The sequence below is a fragment of the Physeter macrocephalus genome, chromosome 14, assembly GCF_002837175.3.
Source record: "Physeter macrocephalus isolate SW-GA chromosome 14, ASM283717v5, whole genome shotgun sequence".
Classification (NCBI taxonomy): Eukaryota; Metazoa; Chordata; class Mammalia; order Artiodactyla; family Physeteridae; genus Physeter; species Physeter macrocephalus.
The window spans coordinates 5,101,422-5,116,744 of record NC_041227.1 but is presented as its reverse complement, the minus strand read 5'-3'; the positions used below and the strand labels follow the sequence as shown (position 1 = coordinate 5,116,744).

General features: G+C 46.2%; 1 protein-coding gene across 7 annotated transcripts in view; it reads right to left on the bottom strand.

Annotated features, from left to right (window-relative positions):
* The window catches only part of STX16 (syntaxin 16), a 34,069-nt gene that overhangs the window by 7,976 nt on the left and 10,770 nt on the right, over positions 1 to 15,323 (bottom strand). For 2 of the 7 annotated variants that reach the window (XM_007101934.3, XM_007101936.3), the window contains exons 2-8: positions 10,635 to 10,742; positions 10,106 to 10,246; positions 8,977 to 9,142; positions 7,825 to 7,916; positions 7,125 to 7,268; positions 5,828 to 5,908; positions 226 to 3,196 (exon numbers count right to left, since the gene is read on the bottom strand). In XM_007101934.3, coding sequence (XP_007101996.2) covers positions 3,092 to 3,196; positions 5,828 to 5,908; positions 7,125 to 7,268; positions 7,825 to 7,916; positions 8,977 to 9,142; positions 10,106 to 10,246; positions 10,635 to 10,742 — 837 coding nt within the window. In that variant the 3' untranslated portion in view covers positions 226 to 3,091. Of the gene's footprint in view, positions 1 to 225; positions 3,197 to 5,827; positions 5,909 to 6,027; positions 7,269 to 7,554; positions 7,637 to 7,824; positions 7,917 to 8,976; positions 9,143 to 10,105; positions 10,247 to 10,634; positions 10,743 to 15,323 lie in introns of those variants that run through there. The other 5 variants (XR_008619149.1, XM_055090005.1, XM_028498564.1 and 2 more) reach the window with 5 other exon arrangements.

The window sequence follows — 15,323 nt, the reverse complement described above, 5'->3', positions numbered from 1 at the left end:
TTTTTGTATAGTGGATAGCAAATCGATTGGTCCCCTTGAAAGCATCCGTCAGACAGACAGACGGACTCTCAGACACTGAGACAAAGACCTCGGCAACAAACACTCGTCAGCCCAAACGATCACAGGCCAGGCCAGGCTCTCCCGAAACACAGACGCGCTCGCAGAAAACATGCACCCCGTCGTTAAAATTAATACTAGGAGAGCAGGATGTTCTTTAGTCTGCACGACTGCTTTATTGTACAAAAAGTTTCCAGTGACAGTAAATTAGTTTTAAAAAAAGGACAAAAAAAGTCATTTTAGATAGAAGCGCTTCACTAATAGCTTTATTTAAGCACACAAGAAAAAAAGTCTTATCTGACCAATTAGGTTGGAAGGGTTTTATTACCTTTAAGAAGCCATTAGCCAGGATACAACACTGAAAGCGCTTGTGTCAAAACAAATAAATAATGCTCTCTCAGTTAGCAGAGAACGCAGTAAATTCGTTAAATTAGAGACATACGCGGCTTCACACCCATGGCGGGCGAGCCAGCACCTCCCCCCAACCCCAAATTAATAAAACAAGAGACAGTAGCTTTCAGTTACGATCTCTCGGGAAAGATCAGGAGCTTTGGGGACCTGACAGTCAATGTCTACGTTTCCCCTCTCCAGGCCTGGTCAACAGAGCCAGCCAGGGCACGTTACAGGGGGCAGGGGTCCAGGCTGAGCCCAGAGGAGCCCCCCACCCCCCCGTGGGTCCTCTTCTTGGGGCGCCTCCAGGCGAGGGGAGAGACCGGACAGGCCATCACTGCCGCCAGAGCTGTCGGCAGGAAAAGGAGGGCGAGAAGGACCCTCAGGTGCCAGGACACTGATTACTGACTTGCTCCTGCCCCCCGCAATGCTGCTGATCTTTCCGCAAGGGAAGGCCCAACAGAACGGTACAGTGTTTCGCGGTGCATGGGCTCAGGGCCACTTCCCCACCGTGGGACACAGTGGTGGCAGTGGACGGCTGGGCTTTAGCTGGCACTGCACTGGATCCGGGCAGCGGGGGGCAGCTGCCCGGATCCCACACAGGATCCTTCAAACTATTCCTAGTCAGATTCCCTGTTTGCCCCAAATGAGTCGGGTAAAAAACCCAACTCTAGTCACCCTATTCACTGAAAATAAATACAAATGAACAGTCATCCTTTCCTAATGGGTCACATCCCTTCAAAGGTCAGTGAGACTCTGCACTTGAAAAGCTTTGGCAGTAACCCGTATCGCCATCGCAGACTGTCTGGGAGGGAAGCCCCTCATCTCGACGGCCCCCCCTCCTAGGAGCAGCTGGTCCAAGGGAGCAGCTGGACTCCATGAGGTCAAAACCGTTGAGACGAAAGACGCCTACAGCTACTCTCGAGGACCGCAGAAGCCCCCCATTTCAGGGGCGATCGAGGAGGGGCTGGACTCTTATCCCCTGACCGTCTTTCCTGATAAATAACTGTCAGGGAATGCCGCGCTATTTCCTGAAATGCCAGGGGCACCTTTAGATCCTCCTACGGCCACATCAGTAATAAGAAAACCAGTGACTGCCTGGCGTCGTAAACCACTTGGGAAGGGAAGGCTGGGGCAGGGGTCTGGGTTTTAAGCCCGTGATCTGTCTGGACAACTTGAATCTCGGGACTTGAGTTTAAATTTCTGGAAGTAACTTCAGAGTCAATTCTAGAGAGACATTTTATGTGACTGGTCCAAATAAACGGCAGCACATTTAATGAGATCATGCTCTTTTAAAACATTTTAAGAAAGGTAAAAATAATGGAAAGCCATTGAAAATGATGCAAAGACCATTAAAACAATACTGGTGTCTCAAGACCAATTAAAACATGAACAACTTCAGTTTTCAAAGTTATCATCACTTTCCACATTATTCCACAGGTCCAGGAATATACTCAAGCACCATATTGATCATAAGTAAGTAAACAACAAAGTCCTACTTTGGCGACCTGATTCACGCTCACACAAACGAGGGGCTTTGCTAGCCAAGATTTTCACAAATTGCAAGAATGTGCCTACTTTCTGGGCATGGTAAGTGGCAATGGAAGGGCCCATAAATCAAACCACCGGTGGAATATTTTACTCTGAAATGGAGTGATGTTTGGTTAATAATTTGAGACCCACTAATCCTATATGGGGTGACCCATTTAGAATGGCCTCTGTGTAAATTCACAGTTCATTAAATGGTGTCTGGTCTGAACAGGTCATTAAGTAGCGAGCGCATAAGCAATGGGCTGAGCGAGGACGGCGGGGGACCGGCGCAGAGACACACCGGCTGCTCTGGTGACTTTCACAACACCACCGAGCTTCCCCTCAACGTGCGGGTGGTTTAAAATCACCAACTTGTAATTATAGGTGGTTTTGCTTAGCAACCCCTTTTGGTTACAGGAGAACATGCCGTGCACAAATTTTAGATGAGGAATACTCCATTTACAATTAATTTAAACTTATGAAGCTGTTTTAACTGGCCCATCTAAATGTGTTAATTAACATCAATGATGGTTTCTTATTTTTCACACTTTGTTACTCTGATCATTAACAGTGATGGAAAAGCTAAATTAAGTATTAAGTTAACGGGGAATGGATGATAAATTCTTAAAGGACTTCTCAGTTTGTTTTCAACTGGAAAATATAGAGAGAAAAATGAAGAGGCATTTTTGCCTTTACTCATGAATTTTTGGTACCAAATTTCTTAAAAACCAGACGGTTTAAAAAAAATTTTTCCAAAAATTATTTTAACATGCCGCTCAGACATGACTGCTAAAAAAAATAGCATATACAGATATAATATATTGAACAGCTTGAGGAGGCCTGTAAACCTTCGACTCGTTTTCTCTTTCTAAAACAAAACATAACTGAAGAGAGAACTCATCTCTAATCTGCAGCAGTATCCAAGGTCCTTCAAGTGTTGACAACGAAGGAAAACCAGAAGCCCCTTCCCCGCGCGCGAGCACGTCTGCGCGGAGGAGTCCATGGAGATGCTCCCCGCCCCGACCGGCCCGGGGCCTCACCTCCGCAGGAACCCGCGGGCGCCGGGCCCGCGCCCCCGGGTCCGCGCAGGCCTCGCACACCGACCCCACGCTGCTCAGTGCGACTTCACGCCGACGAGGACAACAACGAGGACAATGATGATGACAAATAATATTAAAATCACAAGCATCTTCCGATTCTTCTTTTGATACCGCTCTGCCTACAGAGAGAGGAGGGAGAAGAGGCCGTCATTTTCCCCACGATCCCAAATCACGTCTGGCTCATCTGCAGTCCTAGGCCTCTGGCTGCACCCACACACCCGACACCTCTGCCACCGGCTCCATCATCGCGATCCCTGCCATCAGCTCCCGCGAGTTCAATCCACACGAGTCCCGTGACCCCGGAGCTCCCTATTTACCCGGCTTCGCTAACGCCCGCGCTGGGGACCCGCCATCACACGGAGGCCGCCGAAGAGGCCGAAGGGCTCTGCTTTCAGATCCCTGTGGGCCACTTCTCCTTACTTCTCCTTCCTTCTCCTTCCACCGACCGCAAGGACCCACTCTTTCAACAGAAGCCTCTCGCTTCCGGACACAGTTCTCTGGATGAACGCACAGCTCCTTCACTAAGAAATCGAACACCTGGCTAAAGTTACCACAGCCGGCAGGGATGGAACCGAGGGTCCCAAAGAAGCTTGTCTTCCACCTCCTCTGAATTTGGCAACAAGAAGAAATTCAACCTTCGCAGTAGAAACAGGAAAGTTGGCCCTGTGGTGTCAAGCGCAGAAAGAACCCACCGAGTCCAGTTCTGTGCGTCTGGTGACACACACGCCTGTGGTGCAGAATGTGACCCACAGAAAGGAGAGGGGAGAAGAGAGTCGTGAGGGTCTCCCTGTCCACGTCGGGGAGAGCACGTCCTGCCCTTCCGTGGACAGCGCTGCTTCACAGTGAAGGTGAAAGCAAGGAGACAGCCTGAGCGCCGTACCTGCTCAGAACGTGCAACCTCCTCTGCCCTACTTCCCCGTCCCCACCAACCTTCTGACCAGGACGTCTGTTTCCTAAGCGAGCCTGCCCGCCCACCAGGAGCCACTCAGCCACAGGAGGAAACCTCAGCGCAGACAGGTTCACCCGTCTGGAGAGCCCGGCCCACGTGAAGCAGCTCCCAAGGCTGCATCAGCCTCAGATGAGCTGACCGCCAAGGCAACGGCCGGCCGTGCCTGGAGAAAGAGGACGGCGCGTGCTTAGTTTTCTAATAAGTAACCCGCAACACCACGGAAGCTGACACCAAATGATATACTTTGAAACCTCTCCAAATGGTTTATAAAGTAGAACCTTAAACAAAATTTTTAGTTCCCACTAGATTTGTACACTCCCGCCGAGAAAGCTTTTCCCTTTATCTGTGTTATATCAAAAAACAAGTTCCACTAGTTTTTATTTAAGAAACTTCAAAACCGATGCATAATTCAACAGCATATGAAAGCCCGGGCATTACAGAGTGACAAACTAAAGTTAGTTTTCACTCTTTCAATACACAAAGCTTGGCAACCGAATGAACCCAATGCTTAAAAAGCCCTCTGCATGTACAAGGCAAGCCTCTTCTTTCTCAGTATACGCTGGAGCGCCATCCCCACCCGGCATGTGGCGACAAAGCACGTGGAAGGGGCAGTGAAGGGCTTCTGGTCAGACCTATGCGAGGTCTTTCTGTAAACCTGACACTACTGTCAGATACGGCCATCTCTGCCACAGGAAGTGGCTGGTTTCAGAAAGGTGACAGAGAAGTACATTAGTGAATTGGAAAAATGACCATCATATACGGCCAGGAATACTGCTAGGTCTCAAAGACATGAGGAAACGGACACAATTTTATTTTATTTGTGAAGTATTACATTCCTTTTAAAGAAAACATGCACCCAATTATACATGAGAGTCACTCAGCAGCGTATGTGTATGTTTCTCATAACTCATTACAAGATTTTTAAGATGTTTTCCATTTATTTTTAACAAATATCGTGAAAAACATTCCTGAAACAGCCACTTTATTATCAGCAAAGAAAAAGAGAGCTAATACTCTCACTTCAACAAACTACTCCTTCCTCAAGTAGTACACAGATATACTGCGGTAATTAAAAGGGAAAATTAGATTTTCATCTCCTCCAGAATGAATCCCCACCAGCAATTTATCAGAAAAGTATCACAACAAAGAGAGCCGAGTCACAACAAGCAGACAGAATGCTCAACACCTATTTTAACAAATACCCACTCAAATCGATTTCCTAACACAAGAAGACCTAAACAAGGAATAAAATATTTTCTAAAAGGGAGAAAACCCCAATTCCTTCAGAATTCACTGCCACGGAAGGGGATTCTCGGCAATTTCAGACCTGTGTGTGAGGTGCACCCGGAATCATTAACGGCAGTAAAACGGCAACAGCGCACGTGGTCGGCTCTGAATAAAACGACACGGTGCATTTTTACAGTCCTACCTCGAGCCGACGGCAGATGAGAATGCCGAAGACAGTTATGACGGAAGAGAAGCCTCTCATGAATTTTTTTTTTTTTTTTTTTTTTTTTTTGCGGCGCGCGGGCCTCTCTCTGCCGTGGCCCCTCCCGTTGCGGAGCACAGGCTCCGGACGCGCAGGCCCAGCGGCCATGGCTCACGGGCCCAGCCGCTCCGCGGCATGTGGGATCCTCCCTCCCGGACCGGGGCGCGAACTCGGTTCCCCTGCATCGGCAGGCGGACGCGCAGCCACTGCGCCACCAGGGAAGCCCTTTTTTTTTTTTTTTTTTGTCTCATGAATTCTTGATATCTGATCATAGTTCTTCAAATTCTCAACCACTGAAAGATATGGCATTACCTTGTGAAGCTGTTTCAAGCCATCTTCAGTTTTGATACAGGACTGTTCAACATTATAGTCGATTCTATCAAGGACGGTACCCTGAGTAATAAATGACAGTTACAGACGATCAACAACCACAACTGGGAAAACTGAACTTCAAAAATAAGAGCTGCAAATTGCAGACATCATTATCCACAGAATTATCTGTTTTACTTAACTGTGATGTAAAGGTACACACTGCTAGGTCTGGAATCCATCACCGTGCAACATTAGGCACTCAGTGGCAGACTGCTGCACTAGTTGCCATAAAGTCCAGCTCAGGAGAAAGAGATACTGACAAATTGAGGTTTCTTTTTTGGATTTAGCCACTGCAGGATACGCCATATTCAGACTTACTGGGGCTTTAAAAAATATACGGTTCAGTGGAAATGGGCTCTGAGTGGTGAAGGGCTTGCGTCTGTGCCCGTTTGTTGCCTAAATACTTGGATTCAAGTAAGCAGAGAGGGCCAGTTAAGCCAGGCCTGGTTACGATGAGGTCTGGAAATTGACTATCATGTCTATAAACGTCAGTCACCACGTGGCTCCATGGGTCAGAGCAAACACGGTAAGCTCCAATCCACATGTAAAATTACACATTCGCCTCAGGGAGAATTCTGTTTTTAATTGTTTAATCTCTTGGTTCAAACAGGAAGAAGGGACACTGGGCTACACAGAAGGACAGGGCTGTGCACGGAAACGTGCTGTGTTAGGAGAGATGACAGCAAGAGCAGTTCCATGGGAGCCTCTGGAGTAATTAATGTAACTAGATCTTCCACAGCCTCGCCACTCCATTCTGAGGCTGGTTTCAGGGGGATCAGGACCCAAATCCCTGCTGGCAAGATAATAAAATACCCTAATCAGATTGCAACAGCGAACAAACAATTTAATTCTACTTGAGAGCTAGTGGTTCCAGTTGCCATCACACAATAACCTGCCAAAATTAGAAGGGAAACCTTATCTATTGGCAGAAGCACTGCTGGACGTGGGCGGACCAACCAGGCCCCCAGCGTGGGGGGCTCCCATGAGCACCCTTGGGGTAGAGGCAGAGAACAGGAGAACTGTCACTGACATTTGTTTTTTATCTAAAAAAAAGTTTATTAGTATTTTTATGGGGAATGATAGCAGTATATGTATATAATTTGTACACACACATACATACATTCGGGGCGTAGGTTCAAATCGTTTTCCTGACGAAAGTGCAGAACCAAAAAGGTCTGGAGAAGGACTAGATACTATGGCAGGAAAACCCACTGAGGAGGCAGGTAAATTCACATACCTGTTCTACAATCATGGCCCCTAGGTCCCTAAATATCTCGTTTAGGTCAGAAATAGACTGCACGATCCGGCCAATCTCCCGCTCCCGCTCTTCCACCATCAGTGTGCTCTGCCCCACCAGCACTAACTGGTCATCTGTGAAGCCCTAGCAAAACAAAAAGGATGAAATGTGTGCGTCAGGTTTCATTCCCCTCAAGAAAGCTACAGTGTACCATTTTAGATATAACTGAAAGGAAATAAATTCTGAAACTATTTCTATAAAGCATATAAACCACAGATAAGCACTTATTCTTCCCTAACAGGAAAGATACAAATTCCCCAAACAAGCGGGCTCTAAAGCACTATCGGCCAAAGCAGGGGACACAGAGAACCCCGCGTTCGCAGCTACCCAAGGGCTAAGTAGCAAAACCACCGGGGAGAAGCCTGCGCACCTCTGGGTTCTTCCCAGGAGTGGGGTGGGCAGACTGCTTTCCGGAAGGTTCTGGAAGGCAGATGACAAGGTCTCCCTGCAGCCTTTGGAAAGGAAGAAACAGTATGGCCCCCATGACCGTTCTTCCGCCGGCTGCAAAAGCCACTTGATGGATGTGCACGTCACGCAGGGCTGATCCATTTGCATCGCATGGAAGTTAAAGGTCCATGAAGAGGAGGAAACAGACCGGAGCGCAAATGCACGGCAGTCAGTGCTGCAGCCCCTCACGTACCCGATCATAAAGAGTATTATCGTCTCCATCGTCCATCAGTGGTACTGATGTATCAAAAAAATGCTGGGATCTTTCCTCTCGATTCTTCAGGCCTATCATAGATAGGAATTCACTTTACTTGACTACGTAAACCATCTTGGTTACTGTCCCACCATTAAAAAGGGGAAATCTAGAGTAAAACTCAACAGTCAAAATGGAGACATTCTTAGCAGCTTTAAAAGAACCCTATCTCACCTCCAACAGAGGTGGGGGGACAGTAAAGGACTACAAACATGCAACAGTATGCGAGCACTTGGGGTTATCTAAGACAAAAATCACACCGTAAATGTGTATAATTCACTGGATGCCAAGTGAATGACAAAATGACACAACCATGTGAGAATCTCTAAGAGAAGCCGAAATATTTAATCCAACTGCTGTTACAAAACATTAAAAAAAAAAATCAATATCTCTCCCTAAAACCATCTCTAGTAGAATTCCAAATGGCCCTAGTCAAATTGTAGAAATAGTAAAATTACAACACAAATATGCCAGTTGTCAGGAGGAGGGAGAACTAGCTTTGGGGGAGCATGTGGGGATATTATTGATTACAAGGGCAATAAAGAAAAAACCAGTTGATAGGGTAATTAGAATGAGGGTGTAGCTGAAGCCTGACTTGGCACTATTTAGGAAGGAAGGGAGGCCGAGTAAATCACTGTGTCAGGGGAGAAAACGTTTGTTTAAACTACTCCCAGGAAAGGTGTCGAGACACTCTCTCAAATACTTGTTGTTGTGCAAATATGAAGCTTTAACATGATTACAACTGTTTTTTACCTACTTAGCAGCAGCTCCTCCACCCCTAACATCTAGAAAGCTACAAGCTGTTAAAATGTGCGAGACTGATTTTCAAATACTTTAAACTTGACACGGCCTATGTTTCTGTTTTGTTCTTTTTTTAGCCGTGGCTTCAACCTGGGCATGGTTTCCCACTGGGGGCGGAGGGGAGCTCCTTTCTGTTCCTAAGGTGGGAATGTGCTCAAAAGCTAACAACGAAAGGCACAGGACAAGATGGAGACTAGTAGCAAAAGAGAAGGGTAAAAACACAAAGCTGTTCCAGGCTCTAACGCCGGAACTCCCGTTACTCACAAGGCCCTGCACGGGCCGGACACTCACGCTTGAGGTAGCCCGACTGCGCGCGCCGGAAGCTGGTGGACAGCTCCTGCAGAGCCTGCGCCAGGGAGCCCACCACGTTGCGAAGGAGCCGCTCTTCCTGCTCCGAGCAGGCCCTGCGGGCCTGGCTGGGCAGTGCCTGCACTGCACGCTGGCACCTGTGGAAGAGCTGGGAGAAGAGGTGGCGCTCACAGCAGGGCGGCGGGTGGGGGGCGGGGTGGCCCAAGGTGCCCCTCGGCCTCTTCGCTCACAGGCCAGAGTGAGACACACAGCACTCTGTCCAGACCGGCTGGCACTGAGAACGGCCAAGAGATCAAAGCTGAACCGGTCCTGCACAAATGGGTGCGCGCGCGCGTGCGTGCGCGTGCGTGCGCGCGCGCTGTGTGCATCGCTCCTTACGGCCTTCTTCCCATTTAATCCCGACAGCCACCCTGAGGGGCAGGTATTATTATTATCACTCCCATTTTACAGACGAGAACGCCGGAGTCCAGCGGATTAAATGAGAATCATGCCATTGTTACATCGCTAAACGCCAGGATCCAAACACTCCAACACCCCAGGGCGTTTCCCACCCACCACACCGCTTCCCCGTGCATCAGCAAGCCGGGAGATTTAAACAAATGAAAAATGTAAGCGCTAGTTTACACACTAGTCACATTATTTTAAAATTATTCAAATTTAACATTTTACAAGAAACATTTCTAGGATGCTGAGTTTCTCTAGGATACTAATCTACTCAGTCTGGGGCAATAGCTCTCCATCCCTTCAGTTACAACCACCATTTTTTTTTAACATGAAAAAATTTTGCACACTAGTATACAATAGAACTTACACATCTTAAAACCAAATGACTGAACTCAATAATGTTCTGAATTTAATTTTCAGATCAATCCACAGTAGTATCTACGAACCAATGAAAAACAGTCCCCACTCCTCCAAGGCATGGAGCAGATGCTGACACCTGGAGCGGCTCAGGGCCTCCTGGAGTCCCTCTGTGAACGTCCGGTCGGGAAGTGACGCTCTGGGACTAATACGCAATCCGATTTCGAGCCGGAGCGGAGAGCGTCGGGCTTTGGAGGGGGAAGGAGGCTGGGAAAGGCGGCCCCCGCCTGCGGGCCCCTCCCGCCCTCACCTGCGTGATCTCTTGGGTGGTTATTTCGATGGCGTGTTCCTGCTCCCTGCTGTCATCCAGGGTGGGTCTGTTTAAGTGCTGGTCATGAAGGCTGGCTAACTCCTTCATCTTCTGTTTAACCCGGCCAACGTCGTACTGTATCTAAACAAAGGAGATCACAGAACATCACTGTTGCCTGCCAGGTATCTGTCTGCCTCTGAGACAACTGGCTACGCTCACAGTACGGAGCTCAGTCTTCAGCCAACTTGTAGCTGCCTGAGCAACTTTTAAGTCAAACGACCAGACATTCAAATCGCACTCCTCCTGGTTACACAGTTCATTTCTATAACTCAGGTGGTACTAAAACCAAAAAGCACAAGCGTGCGCACGCGCACACCCCCCCTCTCTTGTGGTATGTGAACAGGATAATCCTAAATCTAACGTACTTCCAGGGACACTCATTCGAGTCTTTATGGCAGGTATCTTAAAATACGTTAATGGCATAATTACCTCAATAAATAAGAGAGGGTGAAACTAACATTCAACTTACTTCATCCACTCCATCCACCCATTTAGGAGGTAACCGCTTTGTCACGCCAATTGCTGCTTCTGGGTCTAAGCTAATGCCTGACACCAGAGCCATGCGATCATCAGCAAGCTACAGGGAAATAAAGGGACATTTAAAAAATTATTCAAATTCAATTTCGATAAGCACAGTCTTACTCCCTTTTACTGCTGCTCCCTAAGAAGATTCAGAAATGGAGGAATAAATGCACTTCCCTGTGTTACAAACTTGCTTCAGATACTGCCAGGGTATGGAACGGTTTTCCTGTCTCTTCATGCACCACTTCTTAATTTCCTCGGACATACTTGTGAACATGCATTTGACTTGCTCTGGCTATGGCAATGTAATGAAAAAGTCAACAAAAGATCCTTACAAGAAAAACCTTAGTACTATACTACGATGGGATGGCATGAACCTCAGCAATTAATTTGATCAGACAGATGCAAGTTAAAAAAAAATTCTAGGCTGTAAATGGAACTAACACAAAAATGTCACGGTTTACTTACATACACCCAGCTTATTTTGTAAATAGGGCTGATCTAGTTATCTTAGTCACAAGATCATTAACCATGTGTTAAAATGTGTGAAAGAATTGCCTGAAACAGTCAGCAGATTACCCACCATTTGGCAAAAGCAATCCTTAAAATTTCAAGGCACTCTTACACTGTCCTTTCCTTTCTTTGGCTAAATGTCCATGGGCAACATTTTCACCTATTTTGAAACGATCTCAATAGTTCTTGTTTACTTTACCTATATAATACACTGCCTTAGGAAGCTTTTAAGAATGGGAGGGAAATCGTGGGTTCAGCTTGCTGAAGCTGCCCTCTGGCCTGGAGGCAGAGAATGCTGAAAGGGTCCCGAGGTACCCTCCGGAGCCCAGCACTTACAAATGCCAGTTTCAAAAGATGCAAATGATGATCATTGTTATACAGCAGAAACTCACACACCATTGTAAAGCAATTCTACTCCAGTAAAGATGTTAAAAAAAAAAAAAGAATGGAAAACAGCACATGAAAGTCCCTTACAGGTAATACTTTGTAAATTTTCTAAATCACACTGCAGAATTGGGTGAAGAATTTATATTGCTTTTCTCCCCACCCCTGCATTTATCTAAATTTATTGATTTTCACTCATTCGGCAAATACTTGTTTGCTTTTCTAACAATATAGGAACAAGGCAAAATGTTTAACATCCTCAGATGAAGGGGGAAGATAAATCACATAAGGAAAAGCCTACATTAAAAGAATTCTTCCACTAATAAGCCCTAAATCCCGAGCAGAGAGATTGTAGCAAAATCCCTACAAGCAAATGAGAGTCTCGCGTCTGCCACCCGTCATGCCTGGGGTGGCGCTGCCCCCACTGGCTCAGGGGACCAGCAGCCCCAGAAGTGCTCCCAGAGCGTCTGAGTCGTGATCAGGGCCAGCGCATTCCGCCGCCGCGTGGACCCTGCAGGGCCGGTGTCATTTCAGGTCTTAAACAAACGGTGCGTCATCCCGCCTGCACTATCCGGGGCTCTGCGTCTGTGACGTGGTAATTCTCAACCAGAGCCACCTTGTTTGTTTTTAAGAGTTCACTAACAGGAATTTTACATTCTCTTTATTATTTTAATCCTCACAGAAGCTAGGTGAGCTGGGAACTATTATTCCAATCTATAAATGAGGAAATTGAAACTCATGAAAGTTAACTAGCTTGTCCAAGGTCACAGCGCATTCGGCTACTCCAGAAGCACCGTCCACCCGCGAGCTGCCGATCACTTCGGCAGGCGCGTGAAATATAACTGTGACTTGCTAAACGCACCAGGACAACAAGCCCTCAGACTTAACAGTAACACCAGACACGGTCCTCGGATCCGTTCCCCACCAACAACACCAGGGACTACAAGACAGGCTCTGGCTGAGCACAGAGGCATCCACAGCGCAGCCTCTCTCGAGGACCATCTGCAGATGCAGCCCCGAGGTGCAGACCTCACTCCACACAGAGCTGTGTAGTCCTCAAAAGTCCTGCCCCAAAGTCACCAAGAGCTATGCCACTTTGTGGAGAGCACGGTGACCAAAACAGAAGGGACAAATCACACAATCAGCACCCAGCATCTGCCAGCTGTACAGCAGGCACTGTAGAGTTGCCTGACAGCAGAACTTGAACTTAAATCTCCAGCTGTTCATACAAAGCAACACCTACGGGTCATAGTTTTCTACTACGCCGGTTTATCATCTAACCCACTACACTCTACTATTACACCGTATCTCAATAAAGTAATAATAGTAATTTGTTTTATTTAGAGTTTTTAAACTCACAATTTTGAACTGTTGTTACGGTTTACTAATATACATTAAACTAAAAAGGATACAGAGGTGGTATTTACCTAAATTTATCTGCACAATAATTAGTATCAACTTCTCTGAAACAAATAAGAAATTATAAATCACATATGAAAAGTCAGTTGAAGTGGATTCAACTCTTTTTTAAGCAGTACTTGATTTTACACCATAGACGTGTTCCCCCAAAAAAACGCATGTAAAAGAGTGTGCGAACACACCCTCTTCAAGTGTCCTAAGGAAGCTTGCTAATCGAGAGATCCCCACGTGAGGGGGACAGATGCCAGCCCATCTAGCTGGCCCTAGCTTTCCCACACGCTGTATCAGGATGTTGCCAGTAAGACAGAACAGCTGATTCTTCGCGACTGAAAGCTTTAAACAGGGAAGAATTTGTCCCCTTTATGGTATAATCTGTAGCAAGAGCTCATCGTGATAAAGAAATGCAGCCTTACTCAGAAGAAATGTGGCATTTATTTTATCAGTATGGATTTGTAATATATTTCACAGTATGTACTATTTTTTTTTTAAGACTGTTTTGGGAAGGGAAAACCTAATTGAAGATAAATGTCACTTAAAAATGGGAACAAATATGAACATTAAAAATTACATCTTAAATGCAAAACAATCACCCTTTCAACTTCAGAAACCTCGCTGCCCATCTCAACACGCTTTCTCATTTTTAAGATCCAGAATATGTCAGTTTTCAAGTCGCCATCCAAGTCAGTTACGACCTTAAAAAGCTGCCAGACTTTTCATTCTCTTTACTTGTCCCTACTCCACTCGGTGTCCCCTACCAAATAGATGATGTTGGTCATTAAAGCTTTTCTTAATGAACTTGTGCTTCTGAAGTAAAAAAAAAAAAAAAAATCTTTCTTACTTTTTAAATAAGAAAAAATTTTTTTAATAAAATTGTATTTATGAGGATTAAGAATTTAAGAATTCTTGTCTCTTTGATTTGTGACTCTTGTCCTCCAAGAACTATAGGGTCCACGACCACAAGCCAGAATCATCCAGCTCAACTGCGTCAACGCAGGAAAATTCCAATGGATGCTCACAATAGCACACCCAGAGGCTTCTTGTTCAGCTCATCAAAATTATCTCCTGCTCTTGGTCCACTTTAGACATTGACAACTGTCCCTTTAAAGACTACCAGACAGTATGGACGAGTGCTTGATCTATGGACAGAACACACACACACACACACACACACACACACACACACACGAGCACAGTCTTATAAATCTTGCTGTCCCAAATATACAGCCTTCCTCCTCTTAGCGAACCCTGCCTTTATGAGAAGGCTGATTTGGTGTACAGTAAGATTAAGGAAATGGCAGGGCCCCTGCAGGGACTAGAAAAGTCAAACACAGCCCCTCCCACCCCCCCCACCACACAGCCATGTAAAAAAACACACCCAAGTTCAGCCATAATGCCCTGGTAATAAGAACCAGTACTGACAATTCTGGACTTTTTAAATGTTCTGTGGCAGTGAGCATTTAAAGAGTCCAGAGGGGACGTTGACAGTTACAGCCGGGCAGCTCTGGTTTCCACCTGAGACAGTGTGGGAGCGTGTACGGTGCAGTCAGACCACAGGCATAACTCACCGGGCTCGGAAGGCTAACAGACAATTAGGCTGAAGAAATCTCGGTTCTTTGAGGGAGTGAACAAGCATGTTGTAGAAAAGAGAATCAGGGGCTGTCAGCCCTACGGTTTTGTTTTTTTTTAATCTGTGATAGTTTTAAAAGTGTTTACTTTCTCTGATTATGAAACAATAAATGTTCAAAATTGACACGTCTTTAAATGTGCAAAAAATATAGAAATTTAAAAAATCTGACAATTACACCACCCAGATACCATGTTACTAGTTTCACTGATTTTCCTTTTTTTCTCAACTCTTACATACATCCTAAAAAAAAAAAAAAGTAGGGAGCAACAATTACCTGCGCTCTGTTGGTACTGGACCCCCACTGACTTGGTCATTTTAGTCTCAACAACAAAAGTGCAGAGGGGACTGCTCCCTGTTCTACAAATACCCACACCGAGGGGCTCACAGACTTTCCTTCTCAATGCTGCCCTCAGCAGGGCGACCAGTGAGCCAGCCTGTGGCCCCCCACATCCCTGCTACTTCACCCTGCCCTTCCCAGGCTATATGGTTTGGGAGCCTGATTTTACATCTTATAATTTTTTAATAGTTCCTCCTATGAATTTAAAAACCCAACACTTGGGAGATGACTTTGTCCAAGGCAGGGAGTAGATGAGAGCAGAGAGCAGAGGACAGGGCCGTACACTGGGCAAAAGGGTGAACGGTGGGTGGGCTTTCTCCCTGGGCACACCTTACTTAGTATTCCTGGAGACGAAC